The sequence below is a fragment of the Falco punctatus genome, assembly GCF_963210335.1.
Source record: "Falco punctatus genome assembly, chromosome: 22".
Classification (NCBI taxonomy): domain Eukaryota; kingdom Metazoa; phylum Chordata; class Aves; order Falconiformes; family Falconidae; genus Falco; species Falco punctatus.
The window spans coordinates 681-28188 of NC_137602.1; the positions used below are offsets into that span (position 1 = coordinate 681).

A 27508-nucleotide genomic window follows, 5' to 3' on the forward strand; every position below is an offset into this window, starting at 1 on the left:
GGTCTGTGGGGGTCCCGGGGTGCCGGGTTGGGGTGCACGGGGGTCCTGGGGTGCTGTTTTGGGGTGCAGGGGGGTCCCGGGGGGCTGTGTTGGGGTGTTTGGGGGTCCCAGGGGGCTGGGTTGGGGTGTGGGGCCTTGAGGGGCTGTTTTGGGGTGCACGGGGGTCCCAGGGTGCTGGGTTGGGGGTCTGGGGGTCCTGGGACAGTGCAGCCCCAGCCAGGGCCAAGGGGAGGGTCTCATCCTGCTTCCCCCAACAGCCCCAGCCCCCCTCCCCCCCCCCCCAGCAGGTGCCGAGGCCGAGCGCAGCCCCCCGGCTCCCCCCCCGGCCGCCCCACCGCAGCGATGCCGCTGGAAAAGGCCAGATCCCGGCGGGAGGAGCGGGACCCTTCCCCTTCCCGGTGGGACTGGGACTGTCCCGCCGCGCGGCGCCGCCTGGAAGAGCTCTACTTCCGCCAGCAGGATTGTACCCCAGCCGGTCCGGATGAAATTCCCAATTTCTGGGCATTTTTCCAACGATTCCGACGTTTCCAGGACCGAAAAAAACCCCACCCGGGAACCACTCCCCATCCCCCACCCCCAACCCCCTCGACCTCCCCCCCCGCTACGACCCCCGGTACCGCATCAACCTATCGGTGCTGAGCGCCCCAACGGAGGGATCTGAGTTCCGAGGGATCCCCCGGGAATCCCTAACGGAATTCCGCGCCGCTTTCCTCCACTACTTGGATTTCAGCCAAAAACAAACATTCGCCAAATTGACCAAACTCCACCGGGAACGCGCGGCTCTTCCCATCTCCCAGTTCCGGGATCGCATCCTGCGAGCGGTGGCTCAGCACCAAGTGGTGCTGATCGCCGGCGATACCGGCTGCGGCAAATCCACGCAGGTGCCGCAGTTCCTGGCGGCGGCCGGTTATCGCCCCGTGGCTTGTAGCCAACCCCGCCGCGTCGCCTGCGTCTCCCTCGCCAAACGCGTGGCCTTCGAGAGCCTGCACCAGTACGGCGACCAGGTCAGAAACCAGTTTGCCCAGTTGCTTGAAAGGGGGTGGGGGGTGGGGGTGCCGGTGGCTTTCCTCGCCGCGTGACGGGGTGAGTAAAGGGGTTGTAGGGAATGGGGGGGGGGGGGGGTGTCTGGGGGTATCCCTGGGGGTGGGGGGGCACCCATAGCTCTTGGGGGGGGGGGGGGGTCACCCTTGGGAGTAGGTGGGCAGCCCTAGGGGGATGTTGGGGGGTGGGGGGTGGGGGTCAGGGGACACCCCTGGGGGTGGGTGGGCACCCCTGGGGGGATGTCGAGGGGGGCACCCATGGCTCCTGGGGGGGGGGCACCCATGGCGGGGGTTGGAGGACACCCCTGGGGGTGGGTGGGCCAGCCCTGGGGGGATGTTGAGGGGGCACCCATGGGTATTGGGGAGGGGGCACCCCTGGGGGGTTCAGGGGACACCCCTGGGGGTGGGTGGGCACCCCTGGGGGGATGTCGGGGGGGCACCCATGGTTCTGGGGGGCCCCGGGGGCCTTGGGGTGCACCCCTGGGGCCTGGGGGGCCTGGAAGGGTCAGAGGAGCCCTGGGGGGGTCCTGGGGGGGGGGGTTGGGCAGGAACCCCTGGGGGGGGGTTGGGCAGGAACCCCTGGGGGGGGGATTAGGGGGCCTGGAGGGGTCAGGGGGGTCCTGGGGGGGGTCTGTGAGGGGGGGGTTGGGGGGGCCCTGGGGAGGTTTGGGGGTCCCTGGGGGGGTTGTGGGGAGGAATCGGTGCCCCAGGGGGGGTCCTGGGGGGGTTGGTACCTCCCATAGGTGGGGGTCTTCGGGGGGTTTGGGGGGGTTTCCAGGTGGGGTTGGTGCCCCGGTGGGTCCCCTGGGGGGGCGGGGGGGGGGGCACCCATGGGGGGGCTCAGACTTGGTACCCAGAAACCTTTCTTCACTGGGGGTGGGGTGGGGTGTCAAATGCCCCCCGGCGTGTTTTTAGGGAGGGGGGTGATGTCCTGTCGGCGTCTTTAAGGCGAAAACATCCTTAATGATACGGTCCGATAGGGTCCGATAGGGTCCGATAGGGTCCGATACGGTTTGATACGGTTTGATATGGCTTAATGCAGTCTAGTCTAATACGGTTTAATACGGGCTAGTTTAATATGCTTTGGTACGGTTTAGTACAGTTTAGTATGGTTTAGTGTGATCTGCTTTAACATGGTTTAATTTGATTTGATCTGGTTTGATGTGGTCTAGTCTAATAGTTTGATATGGCCTGATAGAGCGTGGCTTAATATGGTTTAATACAGTCTGGTCTGGTTTGATGTAGCCTGGTTTGATATGGTTTGGGGGGGTTTGATATAACCTGGTTTGATTTGGTTTGATATAACCTGGGTTGATACGGTTTGATATGGTTTAATATATTCTAGTCTAATATGGTTTGATAGGGTTTAATACAGCTGGTTTGGCCTGGCCTGGCCTGGCCTGGTTTGGTTTGGCCTGGCCTGGCCTGGTTTGGCCTGGTTTGGCCTGGCCTGGCCTGGTTTGGCCTGGCCTGGTTTGGCCTGGCCTGGTTTGGCCTGGCCTGGCCTGGCCTGGTTTGGCCTGGCTTGGCCTGGCCTGGTTTGGCCTGGCCTGGCCTGGCCTGGTTTGGTTTGGCCTGGCCTGGTTTGGCCTGGCCTGGCCTGGTTTGGCCTGGTTTGGCCTGGCTTGGCCTGGCCTGGCCTGGTTTGGCCTGGCCTGGCCTGGTTTGGCCTGGCCTGGCCTGGTTTGGCCTGGCCTGGCCTGGTTTGGCCTGGCCTGGCCTGGTTTGGCCTGGCTTGGCCTGGCCTGGTTTGGCCTGGCCTGGTTTGGCCTGGTTTGGCCTGGCCTGGTTTGGCCTGGCCTGGCTTGGCCTGGCCTGGCTTGGCCTGGCCTGGCTTGGCCTGGCCTGGTTTGGCCTGGCGTGGCCTGGTTTGGCCTGGTGTGGCCTGGTTTGGCCTGGCCTGGCCTGGTTTGATATGGTTCAATACAGTCTAGCCTAGCTTGGTTTAGCCCAGTCTAGCCTGGTTTAGCCGTGTCTGGTTCAATCTGGTTTAATCCAGTCTTGTCTAGCCTGGTTCAGTACGGTTCAGTGTAGCTGGGTTTGATACAGCCTGATTTAACGTGGTTCAGTCTAATACGGTTCAACATTGTTCAACCCGATAGGCCCCGATAGGCCCCGATACGCCCCGATACACTTTGAATTTTGGGTAGGGGTCAGGCAATCGGCCCAGGTGCTGGATTTGGTCCTTCCCGCCCGGCATTTTCTTCCCATTTTTTTTTTTTTTTTTGCTGTCCCTCTCCCCGCCGCAGGTGGGCTACCAGATCCGCTTCGAGAGCAGCCGCTCGCCCGCCACCAGCATCCTTTTCCTGACGGAGGGGCTGCTGCTGCGGCAGGCGCAGCGGGAGCCCAGGCTGCCCGCGTACCACGTCGTCATCGCCGACGAGGTGCACGAGCGGCATCTGCACGGCGATTTCCTGCTGGGCGTCCTGCGGCGCCTGCTGCCCGCGCGGCCCGACCTCAAGCTGGTGCTTATGTCGGCCACCATCAACATCCGCCTTTTTTCGGGATATTTCGGGGGTGCCCCCGTGCTGCAGGTGCCAGGAAGGATTTTTCCCATTTCGGTAAGATTTTCGGGATGGAGGAATCATTTTTCCCATTTTGGTAATATTTGAGGGACGAATCGTGTTTTTTCCCATCTTGGGAAGATTTTTGGCATGAATCGTTTTTCCCATCTCGGTAAGATTTTAGGGACGTATCATTTTTCCCATCTCAGCAGGACTTTCAGGATAAATCATTGTTTTTCCCATCTCTAAGATTTTCGGGACGAATCATTTTTTCCATCTCGGAAGATTTTCAGGACGAATCATTTTTTTCATCTCGGAAGATTTTCGGGACGAATCGTTTTTCCCATCTCGGTAAGATTTTAGGGATGGGATGAATCATTTTTCCCGTCTCAGTAAGATTTTTGGGATAGATGAATCGTTTTTCCTATCTCTGTAAGATTTTTGGGATGAATTGTTTTTCCCATCTGGGGAAGATTTTCGGGATGAATCGTTTTTCCCATTTCGGTAAGGTTTTCGGGATGGGATGAATCGTTTTGCCCATTTCGGGAAGATTTTTGGGATGGGATGAATCGTTTTGCCCATTTCGGGAAGATTTTCGGGATGAATTGTTTTTTCCCATCTTGATAAGATTTTCGGGATGAATCATCATTTTTCCCATCTCGGGAAGATTTTTGGGATGGAGGAATCATAGTTTTTCCCATCTCGGTAAGATTTTCGGGATGGGATGAATCGTTTTTCCCATTTCGGTAAGATTTTCGGGATGGAGGAGTCATCGTTTTTCCCATCTCGGTAAGATTTTCGGGATGGAGGAGTCATCGTTTTTCCCATCTCGGTAAGATTTTCGGGATGGAGGAATCATCGTTTTTCCCATCTCGGGAAGATTTTTGGGATGGAGGAATCATCGTTTTTCCCATCTCGGGAAGATTTTCGGGACGAATCGTTTTTTTTTCCCGTCTCAGTAAGATTTTCGGGACGAATCGTTTTTCCCTTCTTGGTGAGATTTTAGGGATGAATCTTGGCGCGGGGCGAACGTGAATCTCTCCCTGGAGCCAACGTGTCCTCCCTGTCTCTCCTCCAGGTGATCTACCAACCGATCCCTAAGGAAGAAGGATCCACGGTGGGGAAATCGGGGAAAGCGGAGCGCCTGGATCCCCTCCCCTACCTGCGGGTGCTACAAGCCATCGACCACAAGTACCCGCCGGAGGAACGCGGGGACCTGCTGGTCTTCCTCAGCGGGGTGGCCGAAATCGGTGCGGTGCTGGAGGCGGCGCAGCCGTACGCTGCCCGGACACAGCGTTGGATCATCCTCCCCTTGCACAGCACCCTCTCCGTGGCGGAGCAGGATAAGGTGGGCTCAACCTTGGGAATTGGGGGTGGGATTCTGGCGCGGAGGGAAGAATCCCGGAGCCGTGACGCGGCGCTGGGTGGTTTTGGGGTGCAGTTTCCCGTCTGCAGAGGTTGGCTCCACGCTGGAGCCGGCCCTGTTGACCCAGGACTGTTATTTCATTATTTTTTCTTACCCAGGATTGTTATTTTTTTGTTATTTTTTCATCTTCTTGAGCCAGGACCGTTATTTCATTATTTCTTCCTACCCAGGACCGTTATTTTTTTGTTATTTTTTCATCTTTGTGAGCCAGGACCGTTATTTCATTATTTCTTCCTACCCAGGACCGTTATTTTTTGGTTATTTTTTTGTCTTCGTGAGCCAGGACCGTTATTTCTTTATTTCTTCCTACCCAGGACCGTTATTTTTTTTGTTATTTTTTCGTCTTCGTGAGCCAGGACCGTTATTTCGTTATTTCTTCCTACCCAGGATTGTTATTTTTTTGTTATTTTTTCATCTTCATGAGCCAGGACCGTTATTTCGTTATTTCTTCCTACCCAGGACCGTTATTTTTTGGTTATTTTTTTGTCTTCGTGACCCAGGACCGTTATTTCGTTATTTCTTCCTACCCAGGATTGTTATTTTTTTGTTATTTTTTCATCTTCGTGACCCAGGGCCATTATTTCTTCTTACCCAGGACCGTTATTTTTTTGTTATTTTTTCGTCTTCGGGTCTTCGTGACCCAGGACCGTTATTTCTTTATTTCTTCTTACCCAGGTCTTCGTGACCCAGGACCGTTATTTCATTATTCCTACTCAGGATCGTTATTTTTTGGTTATATTTCGTCTTCGGGTCTTCATGACTCAGGAAGTTATTTCGTTATTTCTTCTTACCCAGGACCGTTATTTTTTTGTTATTTTTTGTTATTTTTTCATTTCAGGTCTTCGTGACCCAGGACCGTTTTTTTTGTTACTTCTTCTCACCCAGAATCGTTACTTCTTTTGTTATTTTTTCATCTTCATGACCTAGGACCGTTATTTCGTTATTTCTTCTTACCCAGGACCGTTGTTTTTTTGTTATTTTATTGTCTTCAGGTCTTCGTGACCCAGGACCGTTATTTCATTGTTTCTTCTTACCCAGGACCATTTTTTTTTGGGTTTTTTTTCGTCTTCATGACCCAGGACCGTTATTTCGTTATTTCTTCTTACCCAGGACCATTATTTTTTTGTTATTTTTTGTTATTTTTTCATTTCAGGTCTTCGTGACCCAGGACCGTTATTTCTTCTTACCCAGGATCGTTATTTTTTTTATTATTTTTTCATCTTCAGGTCTTCGACGTGGCCCCTCCCGGTGTCCGTAAGTGCATCCTCGCCACCAACATTGCGGAGACCTCGGTGACCATCGACGGCGTCCGCTTCGTTCTGGATTCGGGTAAAAATACCCCCTCCGGCTGCTCCCTCTCCTCCTGCCCTGTCTCCAGCTTCTCCATCCCTCCTCCTCCTCCTCCTTCCAGGGAAGGTGAAGGAGATGAGTTACGACCCTCAGGGCAAACTCCAGCGCTTGCAGGAATTCTGGATCAGCCGGGCAAGCGCCGAGCAGCGGAAGGGTCGTGCTGGCAGAACCGGTCCTGGCGTCTGCTACCGGCTCTACGCTGAATCCGACTACGATGCCTTTGCCCCCTACCCCGTGCCAGAGATCCAGCGGGTCGCCCTGGACGCTCTGGTGCTCCAGGTAAAATTGGGGATCCGTTTGCTGGGGGGGGGGGGGGGGGGGGGCGGAAATTTGGGGAGAGCTTGGAGGGGATGCACGGGGGGGGCTTCGTGAACCTCCGGGCTCTTCGGGTCGTCCCCGGGCTCGTTCTCCGCGCGTTTCTCTTTCAGTTGAAGAGCATGGGGCTGGGTGACCCCCGGACCTTCCCTTTCCTGGAGCCCCCTCCCCCCTCCAGCCTGGAGCTGGCCGTGCATTACCTGAAGGACCAGGGAGCCCTGGATGAGGCTGAAGATCTGACGCCCATCGGGAACCTGCTGGCCCAGCTGCCGGTGGACGTGGTGGTGGGTGAGTAATCTGGGGGGGGGGCGTCCCCTCGGCTGTGAGGAGCCCTGGAGGGGTGGGGGGTCTCTCCCTTTGCCTTCACTGCCTGCCCTGCCCTCCCCACGTAGGCAAGATGCTGGTCCTGGGCGCGCTGTTTGACCTGGCCGAGCCCACCCTGACGGTGGCGGCGGCGCTGAGCGTGGCGTCCCCCTTCCTGCGGGCTGCTCACCCCAATCCTGACTGCGCCACGGCCCGGCGGCCCCTCGAGAGCCCCCACGGGGACCCCCTAACGCTGCTCAATATCTTCAACCAGTGGGTCCAGGTGGGATTCCTGCCCAAGGGGGGGGCGGCGAGACGCGTTCGGGGTGGGGGGAGGTGGGCTTGAGGCTGCTGGGGGTGGGGGGGGCACTGCTTTTGGGGGTGCAGGGGGGGTGGGAAGGACAGGGTGTCTCTGTTGGGGGGGGTGCTGAGCCGCGATGTCCCGGAGCAGGTGAAATCGGAGCGGAGTGGCAGCTCTCGGAAATGGTGCCGCCGCCGGGGCTTGGAGGAGCATCGGCTTTACGAAGCCGCCAACCTGCGGCGCCAGTTCCAGGTAGGGGCAGGATGCGACCTCGGATCCTCAGCTTCGGGCCGGAGAGGGAATTCCCAGTGCCGGGAAGAGCTGAACCGGCTTGTGCTCCCCCAGCCTACCCATCTCCTGGCTGTGGGGGCTCAGCACCCTTCTCCTGCCGCCCCAGGAGCTTCTTCGAGACCACCAGCTTGTGGAGGAAACCTCCAGCCAGCCCAGCGACAGCTACAGCCGGCAGAGCCGACACCGGGAACGTCGGGAGCTGCACCGGCTCTGGCGTTCCCACGCGGAGACGGAGGGTCGGAAGCGCAAGGTGCTGCGGCTGCAGGATGGAGCAGGTGCCTCCTCCGGCGAGGAGGAGGAGGATGGTGGCACCCGTGGAAAGCACAGCGTCGATATCCAGGTGAGCCTCGCGCAGCCGTCTCCTCCGCTGGGGAGGCAGGATCCGACCCTCTGGCGCTTTGCTCTCTTTTACAGGATGTCAAGTTCAAGCTCCGGCACGACGTGGCTGAGCTCCAGGCCGCATCCAGCTCGACCCTCTCCTGCTCGCAGCTCGCCCTGCTCAAGCTGGTGCTGTGCAGGGGGCTTTACCCCCAGCTGGCCGTGCCCGACGCGCTCAACAGCGGCCGCAAGGACTCCGATCAGGTCCGCCGCCGCCCCCCCCTCGCCCTGGCGCCCACCTCGGGGGTCCCCTGCCGCCCTCCCCTCACCGCTCCTTTTGCGTCTCGCCGCAGATTTTCCACACCAAAAGCAAGCAGGGTGTCGTGCTTCATCCCACCTGCGTCTTCGCCACCAGCCCGGAGCTGCTCCACGCCAAGGAGGGAGCGGGGACCAAAGGTGGGGTGACCCCTGGTTTTTTCTCCCTGGCTTTTTCCACGTCGGATGAAAGCACTTCCAGCCCTTGGGGGGTTGGCAGATGTTGGGGGATGGGGTCTGGGGTCCAGCTGAGCCCCTTCCTCGCCCCCGCAGACCCCACAGAGGGGCTGAGCTGCCACCACCAGCTCCTCGCCTTCGTCTCGCTACTGGAGACCACCAAGCCCTACCTGGTGAACTGCGTCCGGGTGCCGGCCCTACATGTGAGCTCTTTGCTCTCCCCCTCCTCCTCCTCCTCTCCCAGCCCTCCCGGGAGCCTTCATCACCCCAAACCAGTTGTGTTTTCCAGACTCTCCTGCTCTTCTCCCGTTCCCTGGACACCAACGCGGACTGCACCCGGTTGGTAGCCGACGGCTGGCTGGAGCTCACCGTCCCCGACGCGGACACTGCCCTGCGCCTGCTCTCCACAGCCCTGCAGCTTCGCTCTTCCTGGGAAAAACTCCTCCACCAGCTGCTGGAAGGTCGGGAAGAGGAGTCGGGCCGCCGGCCGAGCTCCCGGGATGTATCCGCGCTCAGCCGGGGCTTGCGGGAGTTCCTGCGGATGGAGGTGGTGTGGCTGTGACCGTGGTCCGTGTGGCTTCCATCCTGCTCCGGTGCTTTGGATGCTGAGGAAGGATGAGGGGAGGTGGTGCAGCCCCCCACCCTGATGTCCCCGTGTCCCCTCGCAGGTGCCGCACCGCCTGCGCCAGCTCACCGGGCTGGAGAAACAGAACCTCTACATCGGTCCCCAAACCGTGGCCGCCGCCCCCCGCCTCCCGGGGCTCTTCCAGGGGATGGAGATGAAGCCTGACGAGGTGAAAGGTGGCCACAGGGTGACCGAATTTCTCACCTACAACTGCCTGGCCGTGAGTTCGCCCTCCCCCCGCCCCCACCCCGCCTCCTGCCCCATCTGCCCCTCCCCAGGGGGGGTCTGAGCATCCCCTTCGCATCCCACAGACGGACACGGACCTCTACAGCGACTGCCTGCGGAGCTTCTGGACCTGCCCGCACTGCGATCTCCACATGCCCTTCACCCCCCTGGAGCGTATGTGCCACGAAAGCGCTTGCCGACCCTCCGAGGGTGAGTTTCCCCCCCCCGCCCCCAACCCGGGGGGGCTGGGACAAGGGACAGTCCGGGAGAACCAGCCGGGATCTCCCTGGGAAGAGCCCGGGTGGGATCTCCGCTCCGTGGGCGACCGAGGAGAGGAGTGGCAGCGTTTACGCCGGCTTTTAGGAGGGGATACCACCAAGAGCCGCGTTTTGGCGGTGTGATACGGCCTGGCAGGGCTTCGGTTTCCCCCTGATCCCTGTTTTTCTCGGCGTTTTCCTGCAGCCCCCTCGGAAGAAGCCGCTGAAAGCTCATCCAAACCCTCCGCCCTCCAAAGACCCTACCACTGCGACGTTTGCCAGCAGGATTTCACCTTCACCCCCACGGAGATCCTGCGGCACAAGAAACAACACCGGTGAGCGGAGCTTCGCGGGGGATGCTCCCGGTGAACGGTGGTGCTGAGCACCGCGGTGCCAGGATGGACCCCATCCCCCAGGAGAAGCAGGGGACCCCCGTAACGGGGGAGGAGCCACCACCTCCGTTGCCCTCGGTGAGTCTGGCTGGATCCCAGAAGGAATTTGGGGGCTTGGGGATATCCCGGGGGCTTGGGGATATCCCGGTGGCTCGTCGCGGTGTTGGTCATCCTCAAGTAGGGGCAACCTGGTTTTACTCTCCTGTCTTTTTTTTTTTTTTTTAAAAAATAAATAATATTTTGGAGAAAGTTGGCACCAGCCCGAGTGTGGGTGCAGCGGGGTCGGGGGGCTGGAGGACAAGGGGCATTTGGGGGGGCGCATCTCCTGCCTGCGATGCTGCCAGGCACAGCGTGGCCAGAGTGTGGCACTCCTCTACCGGCGTCCTCGCTGCCTCATCTCCTCTTCTCCCTGTATCCCGTGGGAAAACAGGACTCAACCCCCCATCCCCCCCCCATATTAATATCGCATGACCTGAGCATCCCTTTGGAGGACGCTCGCTCCCAACCTGGCGAGAAGATAACGGAATAAAGATGTTGCCTTAGGAATTCTGCTCCAGTGCTTTTTGGAGCTAAAAAACCCGGGAAAAGGCAAATCCAGAGCGGCTCGCACCCCTGTGCCCCCCGCGGGGGCAAATGCCGCGATGGCAGGAGCTTCTCCGCTGTCTAAACCCATTTAAAATGCATTAATTAGCAGCTTCGTGCGCTGCGTTAAGCTCAAGCAGGGTTATTAGCGGGGCCTTTCCTAATTAAAAACCATTTGATGGTATTTTGAGTTCTGTGGCACGTCGCGTTTTAGTCGCCTGGCAAAGAAAATAATGCAAAAGCGGGGTTTGAAAATAAATAATGAAAAAGCGGGGTTTGACCATCCTCTTGATGCTTTGGGGTAAGGAGCTGCTCCAAGGGCAGAGTTTCCCGGGATTTCAAATCTTTTCAGCCTCGCGATTTTCCGTAAGGAATTAACCGTCGCTGGCGGTGTCACAGCGTTTGCATGAATTAATTAAGCAGGTGATTTGCTGAGCGGATTATTTGGGGTGGGTGGGATGCTAATTCAGGTCTTGACCCACCCGTCTCTTAGCTGGGTGCCATCCCACCCGGGTTTTTGGGATACAGGGAGAGCAGTCTCCCCCAAATTTAGCATCGGGGAGCAGCGGGGGGGGGGGGTGATGCTCCTGTTGCCATGGCAGCCAGGCGGGATGGGAGATGCTTCTGCCATGGCAACGGGCATCAGATGGGTTTGGCTTTGCTGTTTTCGGCTACAGGAGCCCCAGTTCTTTGCCCTCCCCAGTAGGTCGAGCGATGGAGGGTGATTTAAATCCCAGCTGATGTTTCTGGAAGCCAAATGTCTGCAACAGTCCAGCTCCACGTGCCTGAGATGCTCTGAAAATATATATTTTTTTTTTTTTTAACCCCCTCGAAAGCTGGGCTTTGCTTTCCGGGATGCCAACGGCTGTTTGGTCCCCAGTTCCTGGGCCAGGGGGCTACTTCAGCTTCATTCTGGGCCACCTGACCCTACTAAATGCCACCCCCAACCCACCCGGACCCCCTCCTCCGGTTTCATTTAACCAAATTTAATATTCTCGCCTTCGTGAGAACCCAGCAGCAATAATCGTTGGGGATCGTAAAGCACAGACCTGCTCTGGCTGTTGACCACCCTCTTGGGGAAAAAAAAACAAACAAAAAACCAAACAAAAAACCCACCCACAATTTAATTTTTTCCTTTAATGTAAAGCCTTATTGCTTTTAAACTGAGCTTGGAGCAAGTTTGCATAACAGAAAACGAAATAAGGTCGCCACGGCCATAAAAACGGGATTAATTTACTTGGGGGCCAGCTAATAAATGCTACAAATTCATCTAACGTGAGAAAAAAGTTGGATTTTTAAAGGAATTTATCCATGTTTCCATCCCTGCGGTGGCCGTGGGCTGTTTGTGCCCTGGGGTTTGCTCCCAGGTGGTGTAAAACTGGAGGCTGGTGTAAGCGCAGGAGGGTCAGTCCTGGGGCTGATCCTCGTCAACGCCGTCGTTAACGACCTGGGTGACCTCATCAGGTGCTCCCAAGGAAAGCTTAATGCTTAAATAATTAAAAAAACCCCCATAATTATATATATAATTTTAAAAATTTATATAAAATAATAATAATTTTTTTTTTTTCCTTTACAAATGAGGGCTTCTTCCCAGCAACAGCGAGCAGAGAGTTGGGTGGTTTGTTTTTTTGTTTTTTTTTTTTTTTGTTTTTTTGGTTGTTTTTGTTTTTTGTTTTTTGTTTTTTTTTTAACTTTAATCTCAATTTGCACACACTGAGCAATTACCCAGCCGCCCTCTTCAACCCTAGCGAACGGCCTAATTTGTCCTTGGCAGTTATTAATATTATTATTATTTATTTTCCCAGAGGTTGAGGTAAAGCGCGTGAGCCTCTAGATGAAACCGACGGCGCGTTGTTTGGGAATAATTAATGTTAATTGTTCCAGAGGTCAAGAGCTCTTCACCGCGCGGTGATGCTCTCCGGTGCAGCTCCATCCCAGCAAACCTCCTCCTGCCTCGGCACGTTTTTTTGATTCCTGAGGATCTGATTTATCGGGAAGAATCCCATTTTTTTCTCCAGCCTTGAAGTTCGTAGCCAGATTTATCAGCAGAAATCCATCTTTTCCAACCTTAACACTGATTTATTTGCCCCGCTGCCCTTTAGGTTGTGCACGCTGGGGAATCATATCCGTAATTAGGAAATAATTAACCACGGAGCCAGGGAGGAGTGGGAATGCTGACTCAGCATCCACTGGAGATCGGTGGTTGCACGGTAAGCCCAGCGTGGGATTTCTCCCCCTGGATCCAACGTGCAATCAACCTCAGGTGGAGTATTGAAAATGGAAAAAACCCTTTTCCAACTGAATTCCACCAGCTTTGTGCTGGAAAAAAGGATTTATTTTTTTTATTTTTAATTTTTTCCCCCCTCTTTTTTTCCCCAAGGAAACGGGATTTAACTCACGTGCCCATGGAAGATGCTCTCAATAGGAAACCTCTTCCATGTTCTTATATGATACTTGAAATTTATAAGGTGTGAGATGCGATTATAAGGGGGGGACAGGAGGCAAATAAATGTCACGTCCATCCTGGACTTCTTGATGCCACCACCGTGGCAAAGGGGTGGTCCCAACCCCTCCCCCAAACATTCCAGACCCAGGAATCTTGCTGTTCCCACCACCCAAATCCACCATTTGGTTTCTGTATTCCAATAGAGTTTCTGACTTTTGGAGTTTTTTGGGTCGTTGTTGATTAAAATATATACGATACTAAAAAAAAAAATTAAAAAATTATTGATTAACCCCTCTTCTTGAGGGGTCGTTTGGGTTGGGGCTTTTGGATGTTGTGTGAGATCCACGCCGAGCGTCTTGCAGCCTGCAGAGAGCAGCCTTTCCCTCCTCGAACGCTCCCAGCTCTCCGCTTTTTATTAAAATACTGAAAATTGGCCAAAGCCCGAGCATCCTGCTCCCTCCCGTCTGCTGTCACCCACGACGGCGAGGTGAAGATCCCCAAAGGCTCCCCAAAAGTCCCAAGTTGCCTCACCAAGCAGGAGATGAGAATTTCCTTCTTTCTTCTTCGGATTCAAGTGTCACGTTGGGTGGGGTGGGAAGAAAAATCCGGGTTTTTAGGGGAAAGATGTTCATCTTCTCGTGTGAATGCAGAACCTGGGGCTTTATGAAGCATCCTGAGACCTACAATAAAACGAGGTTTGGTTCCTGCTCGTGATCTGCACATCAAGACTTGCGTGAGTGAGCCAAAATCGGGTGAAACGCGGCGGTTTGAGGTATTTGTGCTACTTGCTCGCGAGCCGTTCCTGCTGCCGCTGCCTGGATAACTTCTCAGGATCATCCTCTGCTACTGGAGTCCTTCCTACCCCATCGACCCCACTGCGTCAACCACCAGCCACCTCCTCCCTGCCCGGCACCCTGCAGCCAACGCAGCATCGCGTGAGCAACCCCGGTGATGGAAGAAGGCTCCGAGAAGCTGGATGAGGACAACGTGCTCACGAAGCTCGGAAAAGCAAATAGGAGGTGACCACAGCCACCTCCAAGGAGCTGAACTTACCCCAGCGCTAGGAGGACCACGAGTGACCTTCGTCGTCATCAAATGGCTCTATCAGTTGAGTTGGCCAACTGGCCTTTCCTAAAATAAGCTGAAGAAAGAAAGAGCTCCCTGGTGTAACATCACGGTGGAAGGTTACGTGTGGCTCTGCCCCACACAGAATGTAAAAATTAATAAGTAAAATGAGCTTCAACCCACGGCTGCCTCCCCGTTGACTTGGGACACCAACCTGGTGAGCATCCAGAAACGGGACTCGTGCTGCGATTCAGCCAGATATTGCGATTGCTATATTATACTTGTGATTATTATTTTTTTTTTTTTCCAGTCGGCTGCTGACTCGCTTTTCTAAACTGACCGCCCCCCTGGTGATGTCAAATATTTTCAAATAAATAAATTTGCCTTAAAGTATTAAACCCGCCTCGTGGGGAGTATCTAGAGGAACCCGGTTGAGGAGCTCTAGGCTTCGACAATGTGGTTGTTCGGCTCTGATCCCAGAAAATGAAGATCCTGGGCAGTTTGTGGTGGGGGTCCCCACACTCCTGCCCATCCCTGCTCCAGGAACACCCCACCCCCGCCCCCGCCAATCCCATTTCCCCCACCCCCCGCGGTGCCGGCAAGTCATGCTGCCGGGGCTGGCGGGTGGCGAGGCGATGCCGGCGTGTCAGGTGGTAATTTTATTCCCATTTTTTTTTCTGCGTGACACAGACTGTCTGCCTCCTTGACAGCTCAGCTGTCTCCGAAGCGCCTGTTTATGCAGCTGGAGAAGGAAGGAAGACGGGCAGGTGGGGGAGCAGTGGCTGCTGGAGCCAGAAAGAGCCATATTTTTTATATATATATATATAAAATCTGTGCCTCTGTCCACGCAGACACCTTGTTGCATCCTCCAAAGGTTTTCCACCGGCTCCTAGCATCACCTTTGCAAAGCAAAAAAAAAAAATAAAAAATCTGCTTGATCCCCACCCCCTGGCAAAAAAAAAAAAAAAATGGGTCTGGGTTTGCCAAAACACCTTGCCCCCAAACCCAGAAGTGCCACCTCCAAATTAATTGCTAATTACTCGTTTGGTGGGTGGGCTGGACCTTTGGAAGCAGTTGGTTGATGGCCCTGCTCTGCGTACGGGGAGATGCAGGGATGGCAGGTAGAGGGAGCAAAACCTTGACGGAGGACGTGGACATCCCGGAGGTCCCTGTCCCACCAGGGTGGAGATAATGTCATTTCTTGGGGGTGGCATCATCATCGAGCAATTATTTCCTCTGGGTGGGACGGTGAGGGGGGCTGGTGACCAGAGGGGACGAGGATGCTCCAGCCTGTATTTCATCCTGCACCCCAGCATGGGGCTGTGCAGCCACAGGACCCCTACCCTGAGCAAGGGAACCCCAGTTCCTCTGCTGACCATGAGCTGGAGGGGACCTGGGGGGCACCAAGGGTCTCGCTGGGATCATTTCCAGCTCTGGAGAGGAGCTTCTCCTATTCAAAGAGCTGGGATACAGCCAAGAATCAGCTTTGCAAGCTCCAAACTGCTGCTGGAACCGAGTTTTCTTGTTTTTCCAAGGTCCTTCACGGCTCGCTTGCTCCTCAAACCCCCTCTAGAAGCTGTTTTTTGGAAGGCTGGCTCCTGCTCTCTGCATCTCGCAGGATTTGCACACACACACCCCCCGCCTTATGCCAGCTGCCTGTAACTCAGCGGAGAATCACTTCCCAGGTCAACACTGAACAATTGTGAAGCCTCGTTAGCTTTAATTTTCCTTCTCTTGATTTTGGGTCATTGTCCGGGTAGGAAACCAACACCTCCGGGTGATGGAGAGTCTCTGCATTCCCTCTCCGGGCCGGGTTCAGCATCTCCCGAAGCAAAGTGGGTGGAGAGCATCCTTGGATGGAGGAGGCAGAAGCACGAGAACATCCAGGAAGGTCACGAAGGACTCAGAAATTAATTAAAATGTGGCTCCCCAAAGCGTCGCAGCCTTGACGTGAGGCCGTTCTCCCGCATCGCGTTGGCCGCTGTGAGCCCTTTGCGTGCTTCCTCCTCTCCTGAAAACATTCCGAGCTTTCCTACGGGGTAAATCAACCTGCGCTGGCTGGTTTCCCAAAGTTTTTAACCGGAGACAACCCAAGTGGCGTGGCTGCATAATTAATGCCACTAATGAATAACGGAGCGAGGCTAATGTTGCATGCATTTTTCATGCTGGTGGTCGGGGAGGTTGGCTTTGAAATGACTCCTCCGGCCAAGCAGCGGTCGGGGATCAACCGCGGGAGATGAAGGCTGCTAGCGGCAGCAATGACCCTACGGATGCTCATCCCGGAGGAAAAATGGTTGGGAAAGATGGAGCTCGTTGGAAAAAAAAAAAACAAACCCAACCAACCAAAAAACCCCACCTCCTGCAGATGGGCAGCCGGGCTGAAACGAGATTACTCGGAGTTATGCTGTGGAAAACGAATTTTCTTCCTCTAGGTGATGGAGAGACACCAAACGGACGCTTCAGCCGGCGGATGTGCCGGCGGTTTTTGGTTTTATTTTTCTCTTTTCCCTTTTCCTTCCTATAATCCGTCCGCTCGATGCCTCGTCGGAGAGGAGCCTGCGGTATCGCGTGAACTTGGCCTGATGCGCCGCGTGGCCGGGCTTGCCAAGGCGATGGGGGCACCGGGGGGGGGGGGGGGGGGGGGATGCTTCCTTGGGAAAAGCTCATGGATCTTGCTGGGAGAGCCTGGGGATGCTGCCACCCCTGCTCCTCTTGCTGCACCCTCTGCCCTCAATGCCAGGGGGTGTCCCCCTCCCTTGCTGTTGCACAGCACCCCTTCTTCTACGCCCTGCTTCGCCTCTTGCAGGTGCAAAACGCTTTTGCTGTCCCCTTTGCTGAGCCAAAGGGGCTCCGACGGTGCAAAATAATCCTGGGCATCCCCGATTATTATTTTCCTGACATGGCAGAATAAATAATTTTCTCCTGCCTTAGCCCCGCTCACCCAAAATGACGATTTTTACTGGTGCGTATCCTGTAATTTGCAGGAGCACAACTCTTTTCCCGAGATGTGACCTTCTCCCTGCCCCCACAAGCTCCGGGCGATGTTTTCCTCCTCCTCCCGACTCCAAGATGCGCCGCCGCTATCGATCGCGCCGCCTGCCTTGGGGATTTATTTTTGCAGCCTGGAGTCGGCGGGCGAATGTGATTGACGGGCTGGAGCTGGCTTCTCTGCGCTTACGAAGGGAAACAGAGGGAAACGGCGTTTTTCCCTTCCTCGGATTTCAAGGACAAGGAAATTTCCTCCTCCAAGGTGTCAAGGCTGCTCCTGGAGGAGAGGACGCAGATCCCAGGGCCCTCTCCATCACCTCACTCAGGGACAGTCAGGCTATTTACGGGTTCTTGGCATCATCCAACCACTTCCCCAGGAATTGAAGGAGGGGGAGGATGTAGGGATGAAGAGATTGTCCTCAGGGTCGTGCTGGGTCCATGGAGGAAGGACTTTCCCATCACCCCCAAGAGCCCAGCAGGTCATCGGTAGGAGTCATTATCACTTTGATTCATGGACGTGAGATATTTGTGGACTTTCTTTACAAGATGTGCTGCTTCTCACTGCTCTCATCTAGTCCTCTTCTCTCTCTGATGGCCCCTCTCCTCTGCTCCATCCCTGTAGGATGAGGGCAGTCCACCCATCTTCTCCTCTGCTCCATCTGTGCAGGATGAAGATGAGGATGAGGACAGACCACCCACGAGGATGAGGATGAGGATGAGGGCAGCCCACCCACCTTCTCCTCGGCTCCATCCGTGTAGGATGAGGATGAGGATGAGGATGAGGATGAGGATGAGGATGAGGATGAGGATAAGGATGAGGATGAGGATGAGGATGAGAACAGTCCATCCACCTTCTCCTCTTCTCCATCCATGTAGGATGAGGTTGAGGACAGCCCACCCACCTTCTCCATCCATGTAGGATGAGGACAGCCCACCCATCTTCTCCTCTGCTCCATCCTTGTAAGATGAGGATGAGGATGAGGATGAGGATGAGAACAGTCCATCCACCTTCTCCTCTTCTCCATCCATGTAGGATGAGGTTGAGGACAGCCCACCCACCTTCTCCATCCATGTAGGATGAGGACAGCCCACCCACCTTCTCCTCTGCTCCATCCTTGTAGGAAGAGGATGAGGATGAGGATGAGGATGAGGATGAGGATGAGGATGAGGATGAGGATGAGGATGAGGGCAGCCCACTCACCTTCTCCTCTGCTCCATCCGTGTAGGATGAGGATGAGGACAGCCCACCCACCTTCTCCATCCGTGTAGGATGGAGGACAGCCCACCCAGCAGACCAAACCCCGGGGTGGGGTAATCCTGCCGATCCTGCCTCATCTATTCCATTTGTATTCTCCTGATGGTTTCGTGGAGCCCGGCCGCTGTCTGAATTTCCATGACGGTGGAAATAAGGTAAGAGGAGGAACCAAGCCTGGGCTCCGAGCCACCAAGAGCAGGCAGAGATTTTTCATCTCTCTGAATTTTGTATTTGTGGGTTGGTTGGTTTTTTTTGAGGCAAAACCAGGAGAGCTCACACACAGCAGCAGCCACCAGGCTTTTCCCTACCTTTCATCAAAAACCTCTTTTTAAAATTTTTAATTTTTTTTTTTTTATCCTTCCCCCAGCTTAACAAAAGCACCTTCTCCTACAAAAGGTCACGTAGCTTCTGCAGCTGAGCACCACCACGGCGCGAGGCGCGTGAGAGCAATCCAGTTTTCCCTGCCACACGTACAAAGCCAGGGTCATCGGCCTCCTCCGTGAGCTCTGCGGCATTTCTGCTCCTCTCCTTCTAGTGCTTTCGCACCTCAAACCCATCCAGCTCAGGGAGGTGACCCAGGACAACAAATCCCTGGCTCGGGCATTTATCTGTTTGCACAGCAGAGTCAAGCATCATCCTGCTCCAGTAAAAGGTCAAATACCAAGATTAAAATCCTACAGTCTTATTTTTTTCCCCACTAAAACCACAAAAAATCAAGTTCTTCGGGTCCTTTTACATCCTGTTTCTTCGGGAGAGACTCCTCTCCACCTCCTCCTCAGTGTTACTACACCAGGAAGGTGATACGGCGGCGTTGTGTGCCACAGATACAGCCGACGAGAACATCGAGTTGAAAACTGGACGTGAACCTCACGTGGTTCAACAAGGAGAAGTGCAAAGTCCTGTCCTTAGGGAGAAAGAACCCCGTAGCACCAGTCTACGCTGGGGGCCACCTGGCCGGAAAGCAGCTTGGCAGAGAAGGACCTGGGGGTGCTGGTGGACACCAAGTTGACCATGAGCCAATGACGTGCCCCTGGGGGGTGTTAGGCAAAGTATCGGCAGAAGGTCAAGGGAGGTGGTTCTTCTCTGTTCAGCGCTGGTGAGGGCACGTCTGGAGTACCGCATCCAGTTCTGGGCTCCCCAGTAGGAGAGATATGGGCATACTGGAGAGTCTGGAGTACCCGCATCCAGTTCTGGGCTCCCCAGTAGAAGAGATATGGGCATACTGGAGAGTCTGGAGTACCGTGTCCAGTTCTGGGCTCCCCAGTAGGAGAGATATGGGCATACTGGAGAGTCTGGAGTACCGCGTCCAGTTCTGGGCTCCCCAGTAGGAGAGATATGGGCATACTGGAGAGTCTGGAGTACCGCGTCCAGTTCTGGGCTCCCCAGTAGGAGAGATATGGGCATACTGGAGAGTCTGGAGTACCGCGTCCAGTTCTGGGCTCCCCAGTAGGAGAGAGACATGGGCATACTGGAGAGTCTGGAGTACCCGCGTCCAGTTCTGGGCTCCCCAGTAGGAGAGATATGGGCATACTGGAGAGTCTGGAGTACCGCGTCCAGTTCTGGGCTCCCCAGTAGAAAAGAGACATGGGCATGCTGGAGAGAGTCCAACAAGGGGCCATGGAGGTGATGAAGGGACTGGAGCATCTCTCCTGTGAGGAGCTGGGACTGTCCATCCTGGAGAAGGGATGATCTCATCAATGTATATAAACGTCCCGGTGGTGCCCAGTGATGGTCCCAGCGATGGAGCCAAGAGCTCATGTCCAAACTAAAACACAGGATGTTCCCTCTGAACATCAAGAAACACTTTTTTTACTGTGAGGGTGACCAAGCCCTGGCACAGGTTGCCCAAAGAGGTGGTGGACTCTCCATCCTTGGAGACATCCATCTGGACACGGTCCTGGGAACCAACTCTAGGTGGCCCTGGTTGAACCAGGTGTCCTCCAGAGGTCCCTTCCCACCTCAACCATGTCCTAATTTTGGATATAGCGGGCAGATTTTCAGAGGACCAAGGGTCATATACGACCCACCATGCGAGACCGCAGATCTTGCACCTCCTGCACAGCACCAACCTTGGCTCCAAAGCTCCTCTTAATAAAACCTGAGCATCCTCTAAGTCCGACCTCAAAAAAAAAACCCAAACCCACCCAAGGTCATCTCCAGCAGCGCTGTAGCTCACGGCTGGTGAACTGTTTTGTTCAGGAGGAAGAGACAGGGCATCATTAACCACCTTCCACCTCAACGCCGAGGAGGAAATATATGCCTTGACGTATGGCAGGCCATAAATTCGGCGGTGCGGCTCTGTTGTGATATACATCACCTCCTCCAGAGACCATCAGTCACCCTCTGCCGGCGCGTTTCTCTTTATTAGGTGACCAAAAAAAATAAAAAAATAAAAAAAAGCAAAAACGTTGGGTTGGTAAAACCCAACGTCTTCGCCCCTCGTTGACCTCCAGCATCCGAGTGACCTAACGCGATTATTACTGCAGCTGCACCGACGTTTTTGGGATAACGCTTACAGTTCCCCCCTGTAATTGAAAGCTCCACATGCCTGAAATAATTTATTTTTTTTTTTTTCTGGACTAAATAAATCATCCAGCAGCAGCCAGGGGTGTCTTTTCATGTCATATACCGCTGAGACCCCAAAAATGCATGTAAAAAATCTGATGTCATCATAGAGATGACGTGATTGCTGTTACCGTTCCCCAAACCGTCACCTTCTTAGGGGCTCGCTGCACCTCCTGCAACACGGTGAAGGCTGCCCACCTGCAAGCAGAAGCCTCTGGTCTTCAGACAGTGCTTCCACACCAGGAACCACTCTCTCTATTTTTAAAAAATGCACCTATATTCGTAATTAGGTGCCCAAGCGCGCAAATACCACCTGCTGAAGCTGCCCCAAAGAACCTTCTCCATCCTCAACGGAGAATGAGGGATCAAAGCCATAGGAGAAAGCTGACTGTGATCCCTCAGGATCCCAGAGGAAGGTTTCCTTGGTGGGCTGGGGCACCAGGATGCCTGTTTTCTTTGGAGCAAACCTTCTGAGCTCACCTGCGATGAACTGGGGGGAATGGGCTTGGGTTTGAGTCATGCTGAGTTGTGTTTGCTCAGTAGCCAGGACCCTTGGCTCAGGATTCATGTCTGAGAGCTCAGGGAAGGTCCCAACCTCAAAAATATCTCATCATTCACATAAATATAATTTAATTGGCTTCTTGGATGAGTTGGAAAGTGCCGTCCTCCTGCAGCCGGTGGAGGTAGGCAAGAGAGGTGCTGAGCAGACCCTGGTTCCACCCTTCCGTGTCCCCAGGGGAGATGGGAGGAAAAAAAAAAAAAAAAAAAGGATGGAAAAAGTCTACGTTTGGCCTGGATCAGCTGTTTTCCTAGTGGATCTGCTGATAAAAACAGAAGCACCCCCCTGGAAAATGCCCGGTTGGGGGGTTTCTCCAGCCAGCCAAGGGCTGCGGGAGAGACTCCGCGCTCTCCATCACCCACGAGGGACGTCGCTGGCTTTTTCTACCCTGTGTAAGCAAACCAGCAGCCAGAGAGGAGCTTGATTAAATAGACGAAGCATCACATTTATCTTGTTGCTCGGCTCTCTGCCGGCGGCTTAATTGAAAGGGCTTTGCAGAGCTGAAAGCGTCTTAAGCGGTCGGAGAAGGGGTTTGTTACGCCGAGTGAAGCGTGGAAAGGAAAAGCAACCGTGCATCTGTCTTTTAATGAGAGAAGAAAAAAAAAAAAACAAACTCCAAAACCAATTCCCAGTGAGAGCTGGGGGCTGCTTGGCAAAAACCTCACCTGGATTTTCGAAGGGTTCACGGGCGCGATCCCAACGCAGTCGCCTCAACCCAACCGCGCCAGCGCCGCCGGCTTTGCAACGCCGTTCCGTTCCTGATTTGCTTTGAACCCCCGCTCCCCCTTGGAGATGGATTCCCTGAAAAATGTCACTCGGGCTACGGCAGATTCCTGCCTGCAGCTGTGAGGCAGCTGCCGAGCATCACCAAACCCAGGGCTGCGCTCCACCGTGCTGCGCGAGACGGGGACAGAGATTCCTCCCGTTGTCACCCCGTGCGCCGCGAGGTGCCTGCAAAAACCTGTTTCGGGTCAGGCTTTTCATCCGGCGTGACTTCCCCATCCTCAGCCGTTGGGAGAGCCTGTAATTACGCGACCCGTTGGCTCAAGGCTCCCCAGAGCTTCTCGCCTTCCACCCAACGCCGGGGACCACTCCGACATGAACGTTTCACGCGAACATGCAGCACTTCTTCACCCTGATGGCAGCAATTTGTCCTGGTGATTTATCCCCGAGCTGGGAAGGACCGAGGGTAGGAAGAGCCACCGGCAGGTTTGTACCTACGTCCCCCCAAAGCATCCAGCACCACCAGAGCAAGCCAAGCCACCAACGCCTTTTGTTCATCACCCTCTCTCACGCAACAATTACCATGGGTGCTTTGCTCCCCGATTTTTTGCAAAAGCCCTCCCCACCCCATGCCTCGCACCCCATGGGCACGAAAAGCCCCATGGGTTGGACCAAACGGAAGATCAGAGGTGGTTTCCATCCGGAGATGTCACTGGAGGGTCTTCTCTGCCCTGTGCAAGGCGAGAGCTGAGAAGAAGCGTGATGGAGCTGGGGGGGCAGGGGCAGGGATGGGGGAGCCTCCTCGGTGGGAACATGCAGGAGCATCCAAAACCCTGTGGAAAAGCACGTGTCCTTGCTCACACACCCTTCCCACTTTGGGACAGGTACGCTCTCTCCCTCCCTGTACTTGGAAGTTGATCAGAATGGCTTGGGAATAATTGCAATTAGTAATAAACCAGGGTTTTTTCCTCCCCGTCTTCCTGGATTCGGGGCTAAAATCCACCAACCTCCGCATGGCCCTGCCCGTTTGCTTTGCCTGGTGCTCCTCAGGTGTCTGCAGGTGCAGACCTGTCTGGGGCTTTGCAAGCACCTTCCCTCCAGCTCCGTTCCCCTCAACGGCCCAGAGGGTTTTGTGGCGTCAGGTCGTGTTTTGCAGCTTAGGAATCGATTAGATACACAAGACAGGCTGAGATCTCCATCAAATCCACCCTGCGGACGCTCCTCCAGCAGCCTCGTAGGAGGATGATGGATACCCACCAAGACAGGTAATAAAGCTGGGGTTTCACTGAACTTTTCTTCCACGGTGACTGCTACTTGGTGGATGCTTCAGGAGGCAGCAAGAGATGGAACCTGAAGCAAAGAGATGGAAATGAAGCTTCTTGCTTGGAGGGGCCAAGTCATCTCCTGGGATTTCCCAATCCAGAAGGGAGAAACTTCTTGCAATTTCTTCTTGCAATTTCTTCTTGCAAAAGCCAACATCCCAGCCGATAAACCCGGACAACCTCCCTGCGGTGCAGAACACGAAGCACAACATTTTGCTAACAAAAAAACCCACAACCTTCCTTAGATCCCAGCTATTTTCCAGAGGATGAAAAAGTGCAATTAGAAACCACCCTGGGGCAAACACCGCTGGTACTTAGATGTGATGGGACGATAGATTTTAGCTAACAAGTGCGTAAGGATATGGCTTTTTGCTAATGAGTACATGAAATTAGAGTTTTTTAGCTAAAAGCAGCCATCTCCCCGACTCTACGGTCTTTCCCAATCCACGGAGACCAGGGATATTTTTCCAGGACCTTCGCTTCTTGTTACCGATTTACTCCGATCCCATCACACTGGTGGGGAAAAAAATACTAAAATTTACAATGATTTAGGGGAAAAAAATAAAAAATCAATAGGCAGCCGGATAATCCTCCCGTAAATACATCCTCATCCAATCTTCCCGTCCCCTCGATAAGGCAACAGGATTTGATCTGGGCAGCGCAAGCAGAATGACAAAGCAAAAGAAAGAGCAAACCCCTCAGGTAGGTGAAGACCACAAGCAAACAAACGAAAAAAAAAACAAACCTCCAACAACCTGGGGCAGACACGTGCGGTCAGAACAGATGGAGCATCACCACCTTGCTCTGAGCCATTGTGCGATTTTTATTTCTTGTTTTTCATTTCATGCAGGTATGCAGGGTTAATTACCTGCCTGCAGAGCCCTTGCCCTTAATGAGGGTGTTTAAAATGCACAGAAAGGGGAGATGAGTCCTTCTGTTCTCAGATACTTTATTTCCTAAGGAAAGAGGATGGATCAGTGAGCTGGCGCAGCCAGACCGAAAACTAGCCTTGCCCCTCAAAAACATCATGTGGTATGAAAGAAGAACACAACTGGCATCCCAAAACCACCGTTTTCCATCCCAAACACGCGCAGCCACTGCCCCTACTGCCTCTGGCTTGCAAGATCAGGCTTTCCTCCCATGCATCAGGGTCCTGCAACCAGCTGGAGGCTTCGAAGATGCAATGAAAAGCCCCAGGTGGAAAATAGGATGAGTTTTGTCCTGGTCAGCTCAAGCCTACAAGAGTTTTGGAAATGACAGTTGGTCCTACAACCAACTGGAGGCCTTGAAGATGCAATGAAAAGCTCCAGGTTGGGAAATAGGACGATTTTTGTCCTGGTCAGCTCAAGCCTACAAGAGTTTTGGAAATGACAGTTGGTCCTACAACCAACTGGAGGCTTCGAAGATGCAATGAAAAGCTCCAGGTTGGGAAATAGGACGAGTTTTGTCCTGGTCAGCTCAAGCCTACAAGGGTTTTGGAAATGACAGTTGGTCCTACAACCAACTGGAGGCCTTGAAGATGCAATGAAAAGCTCCAGGTTGGGAAATAGGACGAGTTTTGTCCTCGTCAGCTCAAGCCTACAAGGGTTTTGGAAATGACTGGGTTTTAACGGGGCAAAAGCAGACGAAGGAGCGACGCGACCAGCTGTAGTCACCTACAGCCACTTCACAAGGGCTTGGGCACCCCAAAAGCATCACTACTGGATGCACAAACAAAACACTTGGCTCTTCTCTATCCCCTTCTTTTTGAGGAGCCCAAAGTGCTTTTTAGTGCCAACCCAAGGTTGACAGGACAGCTGGCAGTGGTGTAGACCCTGATGGGGTGGCATTGGCCCCTGATGGGGTGGCATTGGCACCTGACGGGACAGCTTGCAGTGGTGTAGACCCTGATGGGGTGGCATTGGCCCCTGATGAGGTGGCATTGGCACCTGATGGGGTGGCATTGGCACCTGATGGGACAGCTGGCAGTGGTGTAGACCCTTGAACTCAAGAGATGGAAGAGTGCAATGGGAAGAGAGCACCAGGATCCCAAAGGACGCTCATTCACAGCACGGTGGAGGTGGAGGTCATCTGGTCCAACCAGGGCCACCTATGGCTGGCTGCCCAGGACCACGTCCAGATGGCTTTTGGATGTTTGGATGGAGACTCTACTCAGCTCTTTGCTTCAACCACTGGGCTGGACCCACTGGAACGAAGAAACAAACCCCCAACGTGGAGTCAGACCCCTCTGCTCTTTGCCAAGATGCTCGTTGCTCTGGACCAGATTCTTGTGGGATGTGGGATTTTTTGAAGCATCCCAGGCTTGTAGGGCCTCTATCCGCGTGGATTTCTGGGTACCGCGCAGAAACGCTGCTTCGGAAAAAAAAAAAAAAAAAAAAAAAAAAAAGTAATTAGATATTCTGCAGCCTGCCCTGAAGGTCAATAACTCAGTCTGTTTACGTCTTAAAAAAAAAAAAAAAAACCCACCCACAAACCCACAGCCCACCCCTCTATCATCTCCTAACGTGAAAGATGAGGCTGCTCCCTCTGCCACGTGGTAATTTATAGCTCCTGGCCCGCACCCTCCGCAGCTTCTCCAACCCTGTTTACTTTACGTCTTCAGAAGACAAATTGGAAATCTGCTCCAAATTAAAGATCAATGAAGAACTTAACTCCTTCCCCCCACCCCAGTTCTCGTTCTGTTCGGTACTATTCTTTTTATTTTTTAATTTTTTTTTTTTTGGAAGCTGAGCACGAATTAAAAAAGGTGGGGGGGAAAAAAAAAAGCTTTCTGTTTTTTTGTTGTGGTTTTTTTTTTTTTTTTTCCCCCAGAAATATCAGCGTTTTCAGGTGTTGGGAATTATCAGAATTTTGGAATTCATTATCTGACACCTCACAAGCAGCCCCTAAATCCCCCCTGTCGCAAAACCTGCCCCCCCCCCCCCCAGGATAATAGGAGGAACAAACCCCCTGCTGCCACGCAGCATCGCTCCGCTCCAGCCCGTTCCCCACAGGCAGCGGTGAGAGGAGCATCAGGAGACGAAAGGGATGGGGGAGGGAGGTCCTTTTAAGGGTCACTGCACCCATAAATCGAGTTTTTTCTTCCCTGTCGCTCCAGCGGCGTCTTTGGTCCAAAAGTCCTGGCGTCGGCGCATCTGACAGATGTTGGCGGTGTGGGTGTTTGGGGGTCTTTGCTGGGTGGTCCTTGGTGGTGTCAAGTATTTCTGGGTGTAGAACAGATAGAAAAAAGCCTCTATAAATAAATAATTAATTAATTAATTAAATAAATAAACAAACAAACAAACAAATAAATAAATGAATGAAAAAAAATTATTATGGGTGTAGAACAGATAGAAAAAAGCCTTTATAAATATATTATAATAATAAAATTCTGGGTGTAGAACAGTAATATTTAATAATGATAATAATGATAATAATGATAATAATGATAATAATGATAATAATGATAAAGATAATGATGATGATGATGATGATGATGATGATAATAATAATAATAATAATAATAATTCTGGGTGTAGAACAGATAGAAAAAAGCCTTTATAAATATTTAATAATAACAACAACAACATTAATAATAACAATAACAATAGCAATAATAATGATGATGATGATGATAACCATGATGATGATAACCATGATGGTAACAACAACGCTGTTGTTGTCAGCGCTGATGCTAATAACAGCAACAACAATTACAATAGCAATAATTTTTAAGCGACCATAAAAATCAAATAACACTAATAATAATAAAAATTCCCAGTTGGGCCCCCAAAGCCCTTTTTCTTCCTTCCGAAGGTCTCACCTTTTCCATTATGGAGCACCTCCACTCTCAGCGGGGCCGCTCATTAACCCGAGCATAAAAATATAATAATTATTGGAGCTCTTTAACACGTGCGTCCATAAAACTCCACACTAAAAGCCACAGCTCTGCCTGTAATGCCAAAGCCATTATCTTTTATTATCTTTTTAAACAGCCCCACAGCTTCGACGCTCCGCATCTGTCGTCTCGTAAGAGGCGAGAAGACGGGGAAGGCAACGAGGAGAGGTTCTGGGGGGGGGTGGGGGATGGGTTTCTGCAGTCCCCCATCAACTATTTAGCGCGGGAAGGACATCAAACCTAGAACGCTTAATGAACTTGACAATAAGAAAGTGTAATCCTGAGAA

At 53.4% G+C, this 27508-nt stretch overlaps 1 protein-coding gene and 1 long non-coding RNA gene across 2 annotated transcripts; one reads left to right on the forward strand and one right to left on the reverse strand.

Annotated features, from left to right (window-relative positions):
- The first annotated feature begins 291 nt into the window (after positions 1-291).
- Positions 292-14330, forward strand: DHX34 (DExH-box helicase 34). Its single transcript, XM_080370849.1, is given in 17 exon segments — positions 292-571; positions 574-1004; positions 3290-3601; positions 4623-4892; positions 6197-6299; positions 6382-6599; positions 6749-6923; positions 7028-7221; positions 7390-7491; positions 7637-7870; positions 7945-8112; positions 8202-8304; positions 8437-8543; positions 8630-8887; positions 9009-9185; positions 9277-9400; positions 9653-14330. Coding segments are annotated over 17 exon segments (3339 nt in total). The 5' UTR covers positions 292-342; the 3' UTR covers positions 9787-14330.
- Positions 5023-6189, reverse strand: LOC308056057. Its single transcript, XR_013924691.1, has 2 exons — positions 5762-6189; positions 5023-5679 (listed from the first exon to the last, which is right to left on the reverse strand). It is a non-coding gene; the product is annotated as an uncharacterized lncRNA (long non-coding RNA).
- Positions 14331-27508: the final 13178 nt, after the last annotated feature.